The sequence below is a fragment of the Podarcis filfolensis genome, assembly GCF_964270895.1.
Source record: "Podarcis filfolensis genome assembly, chromosome: 5".
Classification (NCBI taxonomy): domain Eukaryota; kingdom Metazoa; phylum Chordata; class Lepidosauria; order Squamata; family Lacertidae; genus Podarcis; species Podarcis filfolensis.
In genome coordinates, this window is record NC_139608.1 from 33,928,687 (window position 1) to 33,950,009 (window position 21,323).

The window sequence follows — 21,323 nt, forward strand, 5'->3', positions numbered from 1 at the left end:
ACTTGTGCAGGGGGGATTCCCTCCCCGCTCCTCTCCTCAGACAGCTGTTGTCCTTTGACCCTCGTAAAAATTATGTGATGTGAGCAGGTTGTTTGAGTGTGAGGCGGAAATCAGGAGAAGGCTGCTTGTCTGAGTGGAGGGGGGCACGCCATTCATACAATCTGCCTCTGCCCTATCTCCCTCCTCTGTTCCTCCCTCCCTCCACATCACAAGACTTTGCAGTAGTCCCAAGATGCTCAGGGCAGGGGGAGGAGGGTCTTTGGAGATGGAAATGTCAGCTGCATACTCATGACTTATCACAACATTGGTAAATCAAGCACAACCATTGGCACTGCTTTTCATCTGCCTAGCTAAAGCACTTCCATTGAGGTTGACTAGTGGCCAGAGGAGGAAAGATCCTTTGCTCAAACAGTGGTGGGGAACCTTCAACCTACCAGGCCCAGTGAGTGGCCATTTTGGGTGACTGCACCCACATTTCCTGCACCTGAGATCAACATTGGTTGATAAGACAGCTACGGCCATTCCTGGGTTGGGACAGCTGGACCACAGTTCTCCATGCGCTGCTAACCTCACAGTTGGATTACTGCAACATGCTGTGTGGGGCTACCCTTGGAGTTGATCTGGAGGGGGCAGCTAGTGCAGAAGACGACGGCCAGCTTTCTTTGGGGATTTATACTGGCAATCAATTTGCTACCAGGTTATTTTGGGACCAGGTTACTAGAGAGACCACCCTATCTGTTACATACTCAGTAGATTACTGTGGTTTGCAGAAGAGATCTCCCACAAGTTCCAAATATAGCAGAAGCTCACTCTGCAATAGCTCGGAGCAGGGTTTTTAGTGTTGCTGCCCTTGTCCTGGGAAACAGCATTCCTATCAAGATATGACTTGACTATTTACACTTTTTGGGGGGAGGTTGTGGAAATAGTTGAGGATATTTTTGTTCTGGCAAGTTTTCCAAATTGGATCAACGGGACTATATCACAAGTGTCCATTTGTGAGGGTTTTTAGTCTTGCTTTAAACATATTTGTTGTGTTGTGTTTTTAACAGTTTTTTAATTATTTTATGTGTAAACCAGCTTGAGACAGTGGCTTAGAAGACAATTAATAAATTACTTTTAATAATAATAATTGGAGTGAGCCTCTAACTAAGCCCAAGCACATGCAACTGCATGTTCTTTCACTGTTTACACACAAACACACACATGCCTCTTTGCCTTTCTCAGTATTCCTTGTGTCAAATTCCTGATTGCCAAGTTCCATTTGGGTGGGATCCTCTCCTCTTGTCATTTGCAAATTCCCATGCATACTGTTAGCACTATATAATGATGATGATACAATCTGTACCATGGGCTTCCGTGAATAGCAGTTCCTGGCAGATTTATTTTCCACAATTCCTCAAAGCCATTTGTGATTTATATTCATAACGCATTACTGGAAAAGGTGCTGTTCTGATGATTAACAGTGAAAAAACAGATTATTTTTATCCCGAGGCAGAAGAGAAGCTTCACAAAGCTGTCATGTGTGGAACATGCTGTAGGAGAATGTTCACTAACAACTTTTCCGAATTTGCTCTGCTAATGAGGGCAGCATCCAGTCATGTTTTGTGGACATCCTCAGAGGCAAATCATACCCCTCCCCTTTTCTGCACTAGCACGGAATATGTTTGAGTCAAGTAGGTGAAGAGCCCCACTGTTTTTGCCAGTCACAGGATCTCAATGCGCAGCAAGACAAGGCAATATTTGCGCCTTATCAATTCAAGCACAGCAACAGAATTCAGCTGGAAACATGTCCTCTTTTGTGTCAGAATCTTACTATGCAATAGTGCCATCTTGTGGCAAGAGTTAAAAAACCACACCGACTACCGTATTTACTCGAGTCTAATGCGCCATCGAATCTAACGCGCACCTTAATTTTTGCAACATAATTTGGCACCAAAATTGCACATTAGATTCGAGTAAACACAGTAATACTTAGGAGTGTGGGGGGTACGATATGGCATGGGGTGGTAATTGAATTATCATTTTGTTATAGTTATTTAGCTGCAAGTAAGGTGTGTGTGTGTGTGTGTGTGTGTACCTGTGTAAAAAGAAAAGAAAAGAATGCTTCATCCAGAGAAAACCAGTCTCTTTCCTGTGGTGGAAGCAGCTCAAGCTGTGTGCCAAACATTAACTGTTAGCTAAAGAAGAAGAAGAAGAAGAAGAAGAAGAAGAAGAAGAAGAAGAAGAAGAAGGAGGAGGAGGAGGAGGAGGAGGAGGAGGAGGTAGTAGTAGTAATAATAATAATAATAATAATAATAATAATAATAATAATAATAAATAATAATTCCCTCTGTGTGCATGGTGCAAGTACAAGAGGCAGATCCTTGACCCAATAGTGTTTACACTAAGGAAGGAGAACCTGTGACCCTCCAGATGACACAGCACATCTCCTGTCCTCCCTAACCACTGGGCATGCTGGCAGGGCTTGGTAGGAATTGGAATCAAACAACATCTGGAGGAACAGATATCACCCATCCTTGGTTTGCAGTCAAAAGATGGAGACAAGTGCCAACAGGAGAATAACATGTTTGCTCAATATAGTGTCTTCCAGATGTTGGTGGCCAGACTGGTTGGGTCTGATGAGAATTGGGAGCCAACAACATCTGGGGGCACCAGGATGACTACCCCAGCAGTATGCTAAAGGGTGATGTCAAAGGCTTCACTAAACAAGTGTGTTTTGAGGGAGGCAAGAGGGGTGGCAGCATCTTATAACAGAGGCCAGGGATAGACTGAAGTTGTAGAATGAGCATTTGTTAACAAATCTAGCCGTCTATTTTATGAGGAAAGGGATAAATGAGGGCAATGGATTGACCTCTATTTTCTCTTCCATGTCTCGGCTGCTCTCAACCAGAGACTTTATTCTACTGAATTTTTGGATCCCTTAAACCCTTTTTTACTCCCTCGGCTCAACTGCCACCAACGTTTTGTTAGCTCAGAGGTCCTTGCCTGGCTGTTTTGGCCACTTTTCCTTTAATTTAAAAATCTATATACTTTTGCCAACTGAGCTCCCCTTCTCTTACTGATAGGTACTCAACCGCCCAAGTTCACTGTTATATGAAAAGATAGGTAACACCCACTCACAGTCCAGAGAAGAAACCCAGGACTTGCCCTGCAAACAACGTACCAAGCATCCCTGAAGATGGAGGATTTGGCTGAATATCCTCTGGTGAGTTTTCTTGAAGGATATCCCAGAGCTGCCACTGCATGTGGGGATTCAGGATATAAAAAGGTTGTTCCGGGTGCCTTTTCCGATAATTCTTGTAGCTTTTAAAGAAATTGTAGTCCGGTTTTTGGTACCACTGAAACCAAGAGCAAAAAAGAATTGTGGCTCTTCTACGAATACTAGCAAAACTGTCTCCAAACAGAGAAGCCTGATTCAGAGATGTTCTCAAAAAAAAATTTCATGTCCCCACACCAAGCAGATGAACCGTGCTGAATTTCAGAAGAACAGCTGCAGTGGTTCCGTGAGGGCTGCCTTTGCAGCTCTGAGGTGCATCACTTAAATCTCAAGTGTTTTGCGTGCAATTGGCTTGAAAACTGTAGACATGAGAGAGATGCTGCTAGACAAGAAACTTGCTGAACTGCAGAGAAATAGATCCAGGGGTTGTTTGTTTCTAAATTGATTTTTTTTTTGGGGGGGGGGGTTGTGGAAATAATTAAAGGGATGTGCTTTTATCCTTTGGTTTTCTTTGTAGGCAATAATTCAATAGCTGCCCTAAGCCTTGGTGGAACTGTACACGGAGCATCAAAGTGTTTTGATTTGAGGATTAGGCCGATTTCATGTACCTGGTGCTTCTGGTGTCAGGTGTGAGGAGATACTAGAGAAGGAGTCAGCAACGTTTTTCAGCTGTGGGCCCTCAGACCATGTGGTGGGCTGGACTATATTTTTTGGGGGGAAATGAACGGATTCCTATGCCCCACAAATAACCCAGAGATGCATTTTAAATAAAAGCACACATTCTACTCATGTAAAAACACGCTGATTCCCAGACTGTCCGTGGGCCGGATTGAGAAGGTGATTGGGCCACATCCGGCCCACGGGCCTTAGGTTGCCTTCCCCTGTACTAGTCTTTACAACCACAGAACCATGCATTTCCAGGATGACCACAACCTTCTCCCAGAATCCACTGCAATTCCAGGCAATTATTTTAATATGCACATAGCTCAAACGTACCTCATGGATACCTGAGTGATATGGTGCTGGATCCCACACAATTAAGATTCCGGAATTATACTGCGGATCTGTAACAAACTTCTGTTCTTCTACAGTAATAAGCTGGGAATGACAAAAGAGGTGGTGATTAATACATGTTGCCACTTTGAAAAGCACAGGGAGGTCAGACTGCAAGGCTTCACTGGTGGCAAATGTCACTGGCTGTTGCAAGACACTGTTCCATGAGAACTGCAACTTTTAAGCTGCAGTTCCTTTTGAAACCAAGGGAAATGATCTTGATAACCAGGCCAGGATCGGTGAAAACAGTCGCTCCAAATCTAGACAGATCTAGTCATGGACATTACAGTAGGGTTAAATGACCTAGCCACACATTCTCTTGAATTATTCTCAAATCAGGCTGAAGACCATGAGGTAGAGCACATATCTCTCTTCTGGTCCAGTGGCAAAGAATGCTTGGAGCAATTTAAAAACAAGGTCAGCTCTGTTCACCCAACTATGAAATGCAGTGCAATAGCAGCATCAAAAATTCACACATCCCCTTCCTAGATATCATCCTCACTACTGATCCAAACAAGATTATCATGGACTTCTTTTTTTTTTAATAACAATTTATTAATTTTCCATGATTATCATGGAATTATACAGTTTAAAAACCTGGTGCTCAAGTTTATTTGAGCTGCATTTCCTGTTATCCAAAATATCTACAGTGGTACCTCGGGTTACATACGCTTCAGGTCACATACATTTCAGGTTACAGCCCCCGCTAACCCAGAAATAGTGCTTCTAGTTAAGAACTTTGCTTCAGGATAAGAACAGAAATCGGGCTCTGGCGGCGCGGCAGCAGCAGGAGGCCCCATTAGCTAAAGTGGTCTTCAAGTTAAGAACAGTTTCAGGTTAAGAAAGGACCTCCGGAACGAATTAAGTACTTAACCTGAGGTACCACTGTATAGTGAAAAAATGAATTCAAAAACGCCTTCTGTACAGAAAATATCCTCTGCACATCTTCTATTACAGCAGGCACCAGGCACCTATATTCTCCAGACAGTGGCTGCCTTTGCACACAATGGTCAATGGTTTTCGTATCATAGAATTGGGAACCCATGGGTCATCTACTAGAGCAAGCAGCAGCGACAAGCCAAAGCCTGGCCTGTTGTAACATGCAAATGTATGATCATGGGAAACAAACCATGATCTGAAGCTAAGGTTTGTTTTGTTTCAGGAGAAACTAGTGACAATCCAGGGTTCGCAAACCTCATGGCTTGTCACTTCAGCTCACCTGATGGGAGAAGCAAAGTGGGAACAATCTCTTTCGCAGTAATCCATAAAATATGGTCTACTGTGACATGTGAACGAAACCAGTCTCTCCTCCACATCATATGTTCTTGATGGCACAGCCTCCCACCATCTCCCAACTTTTTCCTGACCATGAAGGTGGGTTATACACAGGTAGCCAACTCACAAAGCCTCGCAAAAGGCACCTGCAAGTTCCTTTCACCGTCAAGCTCAAAATCCATGTAAGTGTGATAGGAATTTTGAGGTCTTAGATATATGTTAAATATTCATAAGTGTACCAACCAACCACTTACATAGATCAGCACAGGAAGACTGACCTGGAACCATTTTGATCCTCAAACTGTCCCAAACTGACCAAATGTTTTCTCTGCAAGGTCAAAGGAAAATGGAAAAGCCTCCCCATTGTCTTTTCCTTCAGAAATCCTGTCTTAAGGGTATGTCTGTGTTTGAATAGGGTATGAGCCTGTGACCTGGCCCAGGAACTAAGTATTTATCATTACAAAAGACTGGCCAGGCTCCCCAGGCAATCCAATCAAGTAACCTGCCAGACAGGAGATAAACAAGGACAGGAGAAAAACAACATTCAAATTTCTGTTTTAGACCGCGTTTTCTGTGATGTAGGTATGATGTTTCTGGGGGTGGTCGTGATCTACAGGGTGGCAATTTCAAAAGTCCATATAAGGCATTGCACGCCATTGTTCTGGGCTCTTCCTCCTTTCCTGCGGGTAAGGGGAGCACCCTGTTGCAACAGATCAATAAAGATCAAGCTTACTAGCTGCTTTGCTTCTCAATATTCTCTGGTTGGCCTCTGTTATTTTCTCCTACCAATAGGGAACCTATGTAAGGACTCTATATGGGCTCTTGGATAACCCATAAGGGAAAAAGGGCAGATTTTTGTTTACAACAGGAGAACAGAAATACTGTTCTTATTTTAATAATTTATATACTCCTTAATCCCCATGTGGCCTCTAAATGATTTACAAAGCATAAAAAAACCCAATTGAACATCTTTGTTAAGATACAGTGTCATTAGAAACACACCATAATTAAAGTGCACAATAAAACAGTCCCATTAAAACATTAAAATACAAATGACTGTTATTAAAATGTGCAGTGGAACAGCCCCGTTAAAACACAGGGAAATGCCTGTGTAAACCACCGATCAGCAATTTAGGGTTATTAAACAATTGGATTAGATTTCAATTTTTCTACTAGGGCCTATATTCTGGATCATCCTTACTGGGAAATGAGCTTGTTACAAAGCAAGCCTACCCCACTCCTCTGCTTATTCTATGGTAGTCTGTGCCTGAAAAGGGGATTTTGGTCAACAGACCCCATTGCAGGAAGCTCATCATGCATGTTGAAGTAAACTGAGTTGCAACACTTTCTGGTAAACCTATTGTTTCCTTTACTGTAAATCTCTGCTATCTCCCCTTATCACTTGTGGGTTTAAAACAAACAGAACAGCATCTGACTCAATCTGGAAGTGTTAAGGCAAGATATTATCTTCTGCACAGGGCACTCCTTCCTATGCACTCCTTCCCACAATTATTAATCAAGTAGTGTCAATGGCCTGAGGCTCCTTCCAGTAGAGCCCAAAAGATTACATTAATCCCCTACTCACCTAGAAACAGAATGATGTTTTTTTAGAAGCAATTTCTAAAGCCTTTAAGACTTTTCCTGGCTGGCACCACTTTACACCCTTTACCACTCTTTCATGGCCAAGAAGACAAGAGTTGTCTTTGCTTCTGCTTTAATTTTGATCCAATTTGAGACCCGCTCCCTTTATTCTCCTTGTCATGTCCCAAACTCGTCCATTTGCTTTCTTCTGATCCTTCCCTAAATCCTTTCTCAACACGCCATAAAAGTACTACCCCCTCCTCCTCTAACAACCTCCCTTTCTCTTCCTTTTTTTTAAAAAAAATATAATTTTTATTAACAGGCCAATCAAATCACATTATTTCCAAATCACATTAGTTCCAAATTATACAGCCAGATTTTTAAATTTTTGTTGGGGGTACCCATACTTCAAGCTCCGAAAAGGGGTCCAAACATCACTTATATTGCTGCTTTAATTAGACAGTTCTATCCAGTTCTGTCCAGATAGTCTCTTTGTTACTTTCCTCATCTTCTTGTTGTTATCATATATTCCTTTCTTTGCGATCTCTGATAATCTTCACAATCGGGTTGAAAACAAACATCCTTTGTGTGGGTTTTACACTCTCCAAAAATCATATCACGTAAGGACAGACGCCATTCCACACCTCCGTAAAGAACTTTCCCTCAGTCTGTCCGTTGATTTCCCCAGGCTTGCCAAACATATCTCAGAGGGCTCTGCCAGGTCTAGATAACATTCCGATAATCATTTGCATTCCGATGACCCTGGTCCTCCTCCCCCCGTCCTTCTTAGGCAAGCCTGTCTTCGCGAGATGCCATTTGAAACTGCGTCATAAAACTTTCCTCCGTTCTCCGATGTTTACCAATCCTCTTTGATCAATAACACTGGTCAACAACAAATTTGTTGTCTGCATTTTTTCAGTTGATTTAGGGCGAATCTGATGCGCTGAATCCAAAAATCACATTGGTTTTGCTCAATCAGGTCAAGTTTTTGAGCTATGGCCACATGTCTTTTTTATGTTTTTGTTCACATGTATGCTTGTGTGGAGCATTTTAGAAGAAGTTGGTGGGGGTAAAATGCCATGTCGAATAATTGTTTTGATTGGAAATGATTATTTTAATGACAAGAAGTATTCAGGTCCGATAGTTCTGGGTGATTATGTCGAAAAGGGATCAGTTTGAAGTCATAAAACCTCGAAATCTTCCATAAATTGGTGCGGCAAAGCATAAAGTTGCTTATCATGCTTATTTTGGTATTAAACTTGGTGACCAGGATAAAGCTTGGGCGCCACACATGGTGTGCAAGGCATGCACCGAGACTCTACGTGGGTGGACCAATGGCAAGAGGAGTCTGAGCTTTGGAATTCCCATGGTTTGGAGGGAGCCGACAAACCATGTCACTGACTGCTACTTCTGCGCTGTTGATGTGACTGGGATCAACAGAAAGAACCGGAGCAGCCTCAAGTATCCTGATCTTCAATCAGCATGTTGTCCTGTAGCTCATTGTGATGAAATTCCAGTGCCTATCTTCGGAGAACTTCCTGACATTAGTGACGAAGATGCCTCCAGTGTTGAAGGAAATGAAGAAGAAGTGGTTCTTGAAGATGATGCTCCACATCCATTTTCCCAAAAGGAGTTGAATGATCTAGTTCGCGACCTCAGCTTGTCAAAGGACTCTGCCGAACTGTTGGCATCCAGATTGAAGGGAAAAAACCTCCTCTCTGACAGTGCTCGCATCAGCTTCTTCCACAACAGGCATCAAGAGTACCTCCGTTTTTTCTCGGAAGAGAAGGACTTGGTGTACTGTGCAGATATTGCACAGCTTCTGCTCAAGCTTGGAGTGCCACAGTACGAACCCAAAGATCGGAGACTGTTCATTGACAGCAGCAAGCGATCACTGAAATGTGTTCTGCTACACAACGGCAACCAGTTTGCCTCTATACCCCGGCTCACTCGACTACACTGAAGGAGAACTATGAAGCGGTGAAGTATGTGCTGGAGAAAATTGGTTATGATCAGCATAAGTGGTTTATTTGTATTGACCTGAAGATGGTCAACTTTTTGTTGGGACAACAGTCTGGCTTCACCAAGTACCCATGTTTTCTGTGCATGTGGGATAGTAGGGACCGTGCTCAGCATTACACGAAGAAGGACTGGCCTGTGCAGGAGGAATTGGTGCCTTGCAAAGAAAGGAAAGTCATCAATGACCCTCTGGTGGACAGAGACAGAATACTCTTCCCACCGCTGCACATCAAGCTCGGCTTAATCAAGCAGTTCACCAAGGCTCTGGACAAGGATGGTGACTGCTTCACTTACTTGTGCCAGGCTTTTCCAGGATTGACCATGGAGAAGTTGAAAGCTGGCATCTTTGACGGTCCTCAGATCCGTCAGCTCATCAGAGATCCAGAGTTTGGAAACTCAATGAACGAAGTGGAACTGGAAGTGTGGAAGGCATTTGTTCTGGTAGTGAAGAACTTTCTTGGCAACAATAAGGCCAGAAACTACGCAGAACTTGTCAACAACATGCTGACTGCTTTAAGAAACCTGGGCTGCAACATGAGCGTCAAGATGCACTACCTATTTTCACATATGGACCGGTTTCCTGAAAACCTGGGTTCAATGAGTGACGAGCAGGGGGAGAGATTCCATCAGGACATGAAAGAGATGGAGACCAGGTATCAGGGTCGCTGGGACGCAGTCATGATGGCTGACTACAGTTGGACTCTGAAGAGAGACCTCCCTGCTGCTGAGCATTCCAGGAGTTCCAAGAAACGGAAGTTCAAGCCCTGAAGTTTGAAAAATGGTGAAGCAACATGCAATTTACGTGTACTTACCTTTATCAATGCTCACCATTCAGTTTACAGTAATCGATGTTTCTATCAGGTAATCAATATATGTTGTTGGAAAAACATTTTTCTCTCTTAAAAATGTATTTAGGATGATATGTGTTGACAAAAATCAGCTGATAATGCCACAAAAATGTAATTGATTTTGTCACAAGATCTGATTTTTTTCAAATCAACATAGCACAAAAACCTGACCTGATGGAGAGAAACGGATGCCATTTCCTGATTCAGCAGTGCAAAAATACCCTAAATCAATTGTAGAAATCTAGACAACATTCAAAAAGTAAAAAATTGTTGCCCAGTGTAATTCACTCCACACAGTTCTTATATTCCTGCTTGTGATTAATAAATTGCAACGATTCTTCTCTCTGGGGTGGAGGGTTATTAATACTCACATAAGCTCCCTTTCTCTTCCTACAGCAAGTCAGTCTGATCTCCCTGGCCCATGTCAATGCATCCTAGAGTTTCTATAGGTTCTCAGGAATGCTTTAACGATAATCAATATAATTAACTCTTGTATTGGTCTTAAACTCTCAAACTTAGCCTATTGCTAGGGTTATTTATTCTGTTTATTGATTTACAGTAAGCAAGCTAATTCCCCACCTTAATGCAGTCAATTTACTTTTGATTTATCTCTGTTGTCTCTGTTAATGGTTATGAGGTAAAATTCTGGCGTGTGCTCAGCTCTCAAAGTCAAATAATCCCAAAATATGTCCAGGTTGTGTGTGAGAACGGCAAGCTTGTGTGCAAATGGCACATTTCATTTTTTAAAAAAGCCACTGTTACCTTTACGGCTATCTTTAAAAGCAAAATAAGTGCTAAGACTTTATTTGCATTAAACAGAACTTCACGGGTGTGTCCAATACATGTTACTTGAATGATAGCACTCTGAATGCCATGCCCTCTGTGTCGAAAGAAAAACATAATTCAGAAAGCACGAATCAGCAATTGCGACCCATAAGCTAGACTGACCCGCTTCCAAACATTTTTATTCTGATGGTTACAACTGCTCCGACTGAAACGTTTCCCACAGACAAACCTCTCTAAATCTAAAGATGCTAGAAAAAAGGAGGGGGGGAAAGCATCTGGAGCATGGAGTCTAAAAGTCAACACAGGGGAGAAAAGAGCAAGGAAATAAATATGGAGACATGTATGAGTAAGAGAGGAAATGTGTGTCTGTCCCAGTCACACTATCTTGGCTTAGTTACAGTACTAAGGCAAGGCATGGGGAAACTTGTTGTACCCAAAGGCCACTTGCCCTACAGACAACCTTCCGGGAGCACATGCCAGAGATGGGTAGGGCCGGAAGCAAAAGTGGGTGGGGCACAGGTGTGGCAGAAGGCTGCATTCAAGTCACACAACCGAGCCAGAGGTTTCTGGCACATGCCGGTCACACCCCTTTCTCCGATCAGGGAAGCAAAAAGGCAAAGAAACATCTGAAGGCAGCCCTGTTTAGGGAAGTTTTTAAGATTTAATGCTGTATTGTTTTTAACACTCGATTGGGAGCCACCTAGGGTGGCTGCGGAAACTCAGCCAAATGGGCGGGGTATAAGTAATAAATTTATACTACGACGACGACGACGATGATAATAATAATATCATCATCTTCATCTTCATCATCACTTTCCACTGCTTCTGCGCACTGAGGTTTGGGGGCAGTTCTGCACGAATCTGCAAAAGTGTTTCTCCATTAATTCCGCTGCCTCATTAATATCCTGCCACCAGATACTTCTGGCTATTTTTAGCACAGTACGTCCACACCAGAACTGCTGCAGCTTCACAATCCCGCTTGCAGTGCCTTTCTGCCCTTCATTAGCTTGTGGCTAAATTGCTACCAGATTTACTTGTGCTCCCCTGTACGACTCCTAATGAACTACTTCATTACTGAACTGTTTGGGCTTTAGAACTGCCTTGCTAACTCTGGACTTACTTGCCTCTGTAATTCATTCTGCGTTAGCTATTACACGGATGAATGGAATATCTTATATTTATATATATATATATATATATATATATATATATATATATATATATCATATAACCGGCTTCTGTGTAAATGCTAATTTTCAGTTTAGCTTTCTTGTATTTCTGACAACAGCTGTGATTTACTCTCTCCCACCACATGTTGTCCCCCCATCAGACTATGGGGCAATACTGGAAGTGACACTTCCCACATGGAGGCTTTTACAGCAGAGAACACGAAGTGCCTAAGGATTAGTTTTCAGCTGCTCCATTCTCAACATCCTTCATAGTTTTAGGAAAAGGCCTCCACCTCTTCCTGCTGCTCTAATCAATCAAGTTGTCTGACGGGGCCAGCTGCAGGGATCATGGCATCCCTTTGGCGACACCACATACCCAAACTGGACTGCGGGCACAGAGGGTCAAAATGTTGCAGTGAATAGGTCATTCACAATTGCAGACGTGGTTCAGAGAACATGAACTCTTCCTTGCATCGGATTTAGACTTTGAAATGGGACAGTGCCCCAGAGTGAGATCACTTGTGTTATAAGAATTTTAAGGTCTCAAATATAGAATAAATATTCATCAATGCACACGCAGAATAAATATTCATCAATGCACACATAACTAAATATATGAACCATGTGTCTGAAATAGTATGGGAGAACAATCCTGAAGCCATTTTGACTCTCCCAATGGCCTCAAATATTCCTCTGCAGTAAGGGAGGCAAATGGGCAAAGCCTTCCCATTGTCTTTTTGCTTGCAAATCCTGTCTTATGGGTGTATTTGTATATGAATAGGGTGAGCCTGTGACCTGGATTCAAGAGCTAAAGTATTAACCATTACAAAAGAATAGCCAGACTGCCCAGGTAATGCAATCAGTGACCATGATCCTGGCAGACAGGATTTCTGCTGTAGACTGCCTCCTTCTGTGATGTATGTATGATTTTTTTTGGGGGGAGGTGGTCTTGGGTTACAGGGTGGGCAATTTCAAATGTCTATGTAAGGGCTTGCGCACCATTGTTCAGGGTTCTCCTCCCTCCTGCGTGTGGGGACCCTGTTGCAAAGCTCCTTTAATAAAGATCAGGGTTACCAGCTGCTTTGCTTCTCATTATAACCTGGTTGGCCTCTGTTTTCTCCTACCAATAGGGAACCCACTTAAGGACTCTATATGTGCTCCGGAATACCCCGTAAGACAGGGGTACCCAAACTTTTTTCAAAGAGGATTTTACCCCAGGACATATACTGCCATGGAAGTCAGATTAAATTGACCTACAGGCCGGATTAGGCCCCCAAAACAGATTTTGGACATGCCTGCCATAAGGGAAAGGGAACAGTTTTTCTTATAACACTTTCAAATGGTGATAGATGCATAGGAATACAATATGCTATTTCATACTTGGTCAAACCGCTGGTCCATCTAACCCAGCATTGTTTAAACTGACCAGCAGTGGCTGCCTAGGGTTTCAGACAAGGGGACATATCGAGCCCTATCTGGAGATGCATGGGACTGAACCTGGGACATTCTGCATTCAGAACAGATGCTTTACCACTGAGCTTTCCAAGATAATGGTATTTTAGATGGGCAAGTGAAGCAAAATCCATGCTGTGCTATGAATGACAAGAGTGTGTGTCTGCATTCTTTCTCCTTGCCTTTTATCACTGGCCAGGGACACCGTTTAAAATCATCACAAAAGAGCAATGGTATTTATTTACCAATAAATTACTGCTTTCCTTCCGATTGTGCCCTTAAGGACTGTACAAGGACCTGGAAAATCTGTGATCTCTCTTAATATTTCAGTCCTATATAAACTCCTTTGGTCTTATTCTTGGGCAGAGAATTCAGAAATCCCATTCAGAACACCTAAAAGCATCCAGTTCCAATTCTAGTCATTCTTGAATGAGTGAGCACTTTCCTTAGAGTAAATCCTATTGAACACATGTTGTTTGCTTTTAAATAAACACGCAAAGGGATCATGCTGCACTGCTCATTTCCCTGTGGCCTACTCTGAAAGTGTGTGAGCCGCTGCAGCACAAATTTTTCATGCAGCGCATGGGCAATATAGGAAGTCTAGCACAGTGAAGGAGAGCAATGCTCCAACAAAGGATTGCTGGTATGAGGAGAAGCCACAGCAGGAAATCCTCTGATGTGGCCTGGGCCTTTTATCACCTTTGTGTCACCAAAATGGCATCACTACCTTGAATTTTTTCCCCTTTTGCAAAAGGGAACATAAAAAGATACCTTAAAACTTAAAAAAGAAGAAGAATCTGTGCACAAGTGTAAAATCTTAATAGTCTGAAGGCCACAATGGTGGTGAAGGTGCAGCGATGGGGAGGGAAATATATAGAGTCACTTAAGATCAAACTAGCTGTGATGCAAACAGCATCATTAAAAAGCATGTCCACTATTTTGTTTTAATAGTAATACATGTTGTTTAAAAAGATGCTTGGCATTTGATGTTAATGTTTATGTATCATTTTTCCCCCTTTGTTTTTCAAGTTTCAATAGATAAATGTTCTGTAGAGTAAATAAATGTTCTGTAGAACATGGGCACAAAATTATTTCTCTCTCTCTCTCTCTCCCTCCCTCCCTCTCACCCTCCTCCCCACACACTGTCAGGTGGTGCTTTTTAAAAAATCTGCTGTCCTTTCCACAGTGAAAAGACACTTTTCAGATATCACTAAGAAAGGTTTAGAGGCAGGCCTTTCATGTTCATCGGCTGTGTTCTTGAGCAATGGCAACATAAAGAGCTGACATAAGTGATTCTTCTACTTTTTGCTGCTATTCTTACTTGCAAATCTTTTCAGGCAGAACAAGAAAAAACGAGCTGAAGGAGCTCTCATTAAAGCCCTCAATACGCACTCCTTTCTGTTGCTCCCTTAGCACAGCGCATACCATGCAAACTTACCTGGGAATTAACAAGGCGTATTGTGGTTTTCTGCCCTACATCAGCCTGGTACCCTCTGGTAGGGGCTCCATTAAACCGCAGCACTGCATCGTGGTGATCTGAAAGCAGCGAGGAGGAAATATAAATTGAAAGGCACCTGCCCGAGCAAAAGCCCCGAAGTCTCAAAAGTTTCTGTTTCGAGCTCTGGAACCCAACTGTGCCACTGCTTCGGAAGAAGACAGTGAGGAGCGTTAGCCTTACTACAATCAAACTCTCCACTGTGAATGTGAAAACTTTCCATCAGCCCTGCCACATCCCAATTAGCTCCTGAAATTCTTATGCCATTTGAAAGAAATCCACTGTTAACAGAGAACTGTGAACTCAAAATTTCAGCAAAGGCGGACATGTGAAAGCTGTGAAAGGGGGCACCAGCTGTTTCACTTCCATTTCCAAAGGAAGGAGAGAGCTCTCAAGCTGATGTCTGGCAGCCATTTTGGAGTGGAAGCGGCTTAAGAGTTTTGGAGTGGATGAGACACTGAGGCTTAACACAGACAGAGGTAATATTGGTTGTGGGTACTGAAAAAGCGGGAGCAGGTACTGAGTCTGTTTTGGACAGGCTTAGTTTATATTTTATGGATTTTTATAAGGCTGTCATATTGTATTGATTTTCTTTTACACTGTCTATCACCACTGGGGATCCCTATTGGACAGGTGAATAATTGTATTTAAAATCATTCAAGCTGAGTTCAGAATGTTGCATGTACATTATCTCAATCATCCTTACAACAACCCTGTAGGATAGATCAGTATTATTGTCTCCAAATTACAGATGGGGATGTCCGCAGAAGCTGAAATACTGTAAGGCAGGGGTAACAAACATAATCCTTTCCAGATGCCTCCAATCAGCCCAGCTGGTATGGCCAATGGTCAGGGATAACATATGGAGAGCGTCATGTTAGCTACCCTTGTTCTAAGCTCTCCTTGTGACTTCATGGCTGAAGTGAGATTACAATGCAAGGTTTAGACCAGGCATCCCCAACCTGCGGCCCTCCAGATGTTTTGGCCTACAACTCCCATGATCCCTAGCTAACAGGACCAGTGGTCAGGGATGATGGGAATTATAGTCCAAAACACCTGGAGGGCCGAAGTTTGGGGATGCCTGGTTTAGACTTAGGCCTGCAATATTACACCTGCTCTAGAGCTAGACCTGAGCTAGCCCAAGGTTTTAACACTTTTAACATGTTACTATGCCAATTCTAGCAATGCCTTGCCCTAATTTCAAATATAATACCCAATACCCAGTTTTAATGTTCCAGGATCCCATGCTCACTTCCTACGAGACATCTGTGGTCACTGAGCAATGAAAGGCAGGAAGAGAGAAGAGAAAAGTCCTACCGGCAAATTCAATAAATTCAAAATTAAATAAATAAACGAAGTAAAAAATTATCCAGTAGCACCTTAGAGACCAACTAAGCTGGTTCTGGGTATATGCTTTTGTGTGCATGCATACTTCTTCACATTATATTCAAAATTAAATGTTTTTCCAGCCCCGTAACACTGAACTCCCCCCGCCCCCAAGTCAAAGATTTCAAACTGTATTTTGTTGCTTAATAAATGGCAGAGGAATAATGCAAACCTATTTCTTCCCCCAAATGAGATGACTTCATGGATCCTGCAGAGGACACAACTGCACACCGGCCCATCTGCCCCACTTCCATGCTGATGTTCTTCCTTGGCAGGTAGGTCTCCCATTCTGATGTATTGAAGGGCCCATCTGATGTGGTGATCATCCCAAAGTTCAGTTGCTTCCGGAGCTGGCACAACACTTTTTGGGGGCTAGATTTAGCAGCATACTTTGGCCCACTGTACTTCACACGGTATTTGTTCATATACAAATAATTCTTCCTCACCTTTTGCAGTCTAGCGTTGAGGTTTCTGGACAAACTGTCCTTGTTCCACACTTTGATGGGACTTGGCAATTTCACAGGTTTTATGACTAACTTACTTCTTGCTGGCACTGCAGTGATGGCAACATGAACTTGAGATGTGTTGGTGGGCAAATGGAGCTTGCCTGTGCCATTGACGGCTTCATCCTGGACAGTTTCTTGTCTTAGGCTATTCCACCTCCACAGCCTCAACGGTCCATGATTGGCTTGGTCTTCTGTTTTAAACGAAACATAAAATCCTCTCCGCGATTCCTTCCACAAACAAATGGTCAGAACCAAAATAAATGCCAGGAGGACGTATATCCATTTTCTAACAAAGTTGACATGAACCATAATGTACGATGCATCAGGTTAGGAAGATCAACTTCAGGTTGGAAGTTGTACCTATAAAAAAAGCATTAAAAATGCATTTTTAAAATCAGGATGGGGAGAGGAAAGAATTCAAGGTGTGTAATCATTTGAAATCACCAAAATAAACAGCCCGTTACACAATGTCCCTCTTGTTCCAGGTCATTGGTTAATATTTAAACCATATTTGGCCTTTTAAACTGTGGGGAGTATATTTTTGTTTGCTATTATGGTGTGTATTTTTGTGCTTTTATATTGTAAACTGCCCTGTGATCTTCGGATGAACGGTGGCATATAAATTTAATTAACAACAACAAAGATGACAACAACTCAACCTTCCTCCCTCAAAACTTGAAAATTGCTACAAGTCTTGAACAACCACTTAATAAAGTTTTCTTGTTATACAAATCAAAGCACACGTGTAACTCACATTTCAATACCCTTTTTCCTTCTGCGCTGACATAATAATCAAAACCAGTGTTGTATTATGATGGCCATGGGCCATAGGTCAGGGCCTTTTTAGCCTGATCTATTGATCCAGCACTTGGTCAAAATGGCCTCCATTTCAGTCACCAGAAAAGAAAAAATAATAATGTGCAAGGTCAAGCAGTGATATTCTCAACTGTTCTGCAACTTTTCTGCACACCGCATGAATGAAGCTGGCAGATCACCAGTGACCCACAGACCAGACTGAGAACCTTTGCTTGCAACACAACCTCAGCTAAGAGAAAGATGCTTTTCCAAAAGTGGTTCCCATATGGACGTTGCTACCTTTAAGTGACACTATTAGCACAGCTCTTAATGGAGCTACACTTTCTTGCTCTTCATACACAGGAAGCAGAGCATCCTCCAGCACACCTGAGACACTAAGCAGAACCTTAGCCAAACCTAAGACCCATCAAGATGAGGGGGATTGGGAACAGTCAGATCTGTAGCTGGGCCTGGGATCAGCTAGGCTCAGGTGGCTGAAGTCCCCCATCTCAGTGTTAAGTTCCTTCATACTGGTTTGGCTGAGGCCAGAGTAAGTCCCCCCAAAAGCGTGGAGTAGGGGAAAACCTACCCTTGTTTGAAACTCCTTTTAACTCAGTCACATGACCTAGCAACCCAGTAGAAGTTACACCGGCAAAAAGGAAGGTTTGTAAGTCCAATTCTATTTTAAGGGCTTGATTTCCCTCTGTCAGGCTTCAGCCAGCTCGGCTAGCAGTAACCTTCTCCTGAAAGGAGTAGGTGAAATTACACCAGCATAATTTACCCTGGCATAAATTACGCTGTCTTCCTATAGTTTGGATTGCTCTGGCCCCCTCCAATGCATCTCCCCCCAATGTGAGATTTCTGCACCCTGTATTCATCTGGAACTTGTACATCTTAAGAGCTACAGCAGGTGCTATTGCTGGAAACGGTGTGATAATTTCTCTTTGCTCGTAGGTGCCAACTCTCTGGGGTCCTGGGTGTCTGAGCACCCACAAAATTCCTCATGAAGGGGCCGGGCACCCACAAATTTCAGTGCCAGGGACATGCATGCTGCATGGCAGCCACAGTCGTAGGGCCAAGCTGGCACGCCTGTCCTCACTGTAGCCACCATGTCTGCTATGCACTATTTCAGGCTTCCTCAACCTCAGCCCTCCAGATGTTTTTGGCCTACAACTCCCATGATCCCTAGCTAGCAGGAACAGTGGACAGGGATGATGGGAATTGTAGTCTCAAAACATCTGGAGGGCTGAGGTTGAGGAAGCCTGCACTATTTTAACATTCTGGCACTCGATGCAGGGACGTTCCACAACAGTATCAGCAATCTCTTAGAAGGGGTCCTTGTTTTAACACAGTTTCAAGCAATACTTTTTATATCTAAGGACCAAACTACAAGTGATGTTAACACTGTGATTGGCAACTTCATTGTTGGTCTTTAAAAATAAGAGACCAAAAAATAAAATAAAATCCCTGTGTCAGGGTGGTGGTGAATGTCATCAAGACCACAGCATGCTTGGAAGGGAACATTATACATATTAAATATGTATTCTGTAGTTGACCTCCTTTGTAATGTTTTATTTTGAAATCTTTAAGATAATACTTTAGTTCTCTATTATGTTGCTTTGACTGTATACTCTATACAGTGGTACCTTGGGTTACGCTTCAGGTTACATACGCTTCAGGTTACAGACTTCGCTAACCCAGAAATAGTACCTCGGGTTAAGAACTTTGATTCAGGATGAGAACAGAAATCATGCTCTGGCGGCGCGGCAGCAGGAGGCCCCATTAGCAAAAGTGGTGCTTCAGGTTAAGAACAGTTTCAGGTTAAAAACAGACCTCCGGAATGAATTAAGTACTTAACCCGAGGTACCACTGTATTTGACTTCCTTCAGAATGTTTTATTTATGTTTTATTGATTTAATATGCTGTAAACCGCTTTGAGATTTTTCTTAAAAATATAGAGCTGTATAGAAATTAATAAATAAAATTAATAAAATTATGCCTTCCTTCTCCAGCCACAATCTTTGGAGGGAGAGATTGTGAGACAACACAAGAAGCATGAACCCGAGACTGACATCCAAGGAGGAGTGCATGGAAGGGAAAGAGAAATACACAATTGTGTCCCTTTCATTTATAAGCTGCCTTACTATGCTTAAGGTGGCTAACATCAGAACTAAAATTAAGGGGAAACGAGGAGTGTGAGTGGACAATGAAACACAAAACCAAGTAAGGAAGAACAGGGCACAGAAGCAAGAGAAAAGCAGGAAAGCCCGCGGTACTCTGCACACTTTGATGCTCCAGGGGGTCTCTTGTGAGGCTCTGTCCTACACAAGTCACCGGACCAGTCACTCAGTTGGTCCCATAGATCCAGATTTCCCTTAATGACAGATAGATAGCAGTGGGCCTCTCCCTCTCTATGTTTAACTGTGTATATCAATAAAAGGCACGTGGGGTGAGGCATGCTATCTATGCAGTTGTGTATATCAATACAGGGCACGTGCAGTCCAGTAGGCTGTTCCTAGAATCCACACAGAGCAAAACAGCTTCATTAACCGATGAATATTAAACATTATTTACTCATTTATTTTTTTAAAAAGAACTAAAGAACAATAAGTAGTTTTACTACCCCAGCCTGGAGTACGCAACTCTCCTCTTTGATTGCTACCCAAACTCTTACCCCTAGTTGCTCATGTTTTTCCCCCTCTCTCATCTTTGTTCCCGATACCAGGCTTAGACGTGGTTTTTTATTGTGAAAATCTTCTGTAAGTTTCTTTCAAAGGGCACTTGGGGTTATAAAGCAGGATAAAAGGACCCCTGACCATTAGGTCCAGTCGTGGCCAACTCTGGGGTTGCGGCGCTCATCTCGCGTTATTGGCCGAGGAAGCCAGCGTACAGCTTACGGGTCATGTGGCCAGCATGACTAAGCCGCTTCTAGCGAACCAGAGCAGCGCACGGAAACACCGTTTACCTTCTCGCCGGAGCGGTACCTATTTATCTACTTGCACTTTGTGCTTTCGAACTGCTAGGTTGGCAGGAGCTGGGACCGAGCAACGGGAGCTCACCCCGTCGTGGGGATTCAAACCACCAACCTTCTGATCAGCAAGCCCTAGGCTCTGTGGTTTAACCCACAGTGCCACCCGCGTCCCTATAAAGCAGGATCAAAGTATCCAAAACATACACATAAAATCGCCTTCCTTCTCACTCCGTCTCAACACCTCCTCCAACTCCCTCAACTGCCACTCTCAACACTCTACAACCTGTCATTCACAGTGGCTTCACACAGCACTGTCAATCAACCTGCTGCAGTGCAATTCACGTCCCAAGAAATTTGCATGGGCTTGGGCTGCAGCTGCACAGAGGGAGGGAGTGGAAATGTCTAGCTATAGCGAATGTCTGCTTGGTGATGGGATGTTCCTGGCAGGAATGACTCCTCTTGCTGGCTACAGCAAGCAAGTCCTTCAGAAGCTCTCCAGGGGGAGGAATCATTCCACCTTCCAGACTGGCAGAGTGAAGACAACTCCTCAAACCCCAAATTTGACAACTGGGAACGGCAACTCCAAACAAGGAACCAATAATGAAAAAGACAAGAAAATGAAGACGACAAACAGGGCAAATAGTCTGCGACATGTAGGTCACCAGCAGAAGCCCTAAGCCACCAATCGCACTCCAGGTGGAAAATAGACAGTGAAGCAGAAGTGGGAGAGATGCCCTTCATCCCTATAGTAAAATAGAAACTCATAGGAA

At 43.1% G+C, this 21,323-nt stretch overlaps 1 protein-coding gene across 10 annotated transcripts in view; it reads right to left on the bottom strand.

Annotated features, from left to right (window-relative positions):
* The window catches only part of ST6GAL1 (ST6 beta-galactoside alpha-2,6-sialyltransferase 1), a 120,744-nt gene that overhangs the window by 5,081 nt on the left and 94,340 nt on the right, over positions 1-21,323 (bottom strand). For 9 of the 10 annotated variants that reach the window (XM_083613863.1, XM_083613862.1, XM_083613856.1 and 6 more), the window contains exons 3-6: positions 16,454-17,147; positions 14,839-14,936; positions 4,214-4,315; positions 3,164-3,338 (exon numbers count right to left, since the gene is read on the bottom strand). In XM_083613863.1, coding sequence (XP_083469989.1) covers positions 3,164-3,338; positions 4,214-4,315; positions 14,839-14,936; positions 16,454-17,096 — 1,018 coding nt within the window. In that variant the 5' untranslated portion in view covers positions 17,097-17,147. Of the gene's footprint in view, positions 1-3,163; positions 3,339-4,213; positions 4,316-14,838; positions 14,937-16,453; positions 17,148-20,757; positions 20,839-21,323 lie in introns of those variants that run through there. The other variant, XM_083613855.1, reaches the window with a different exon arrangement.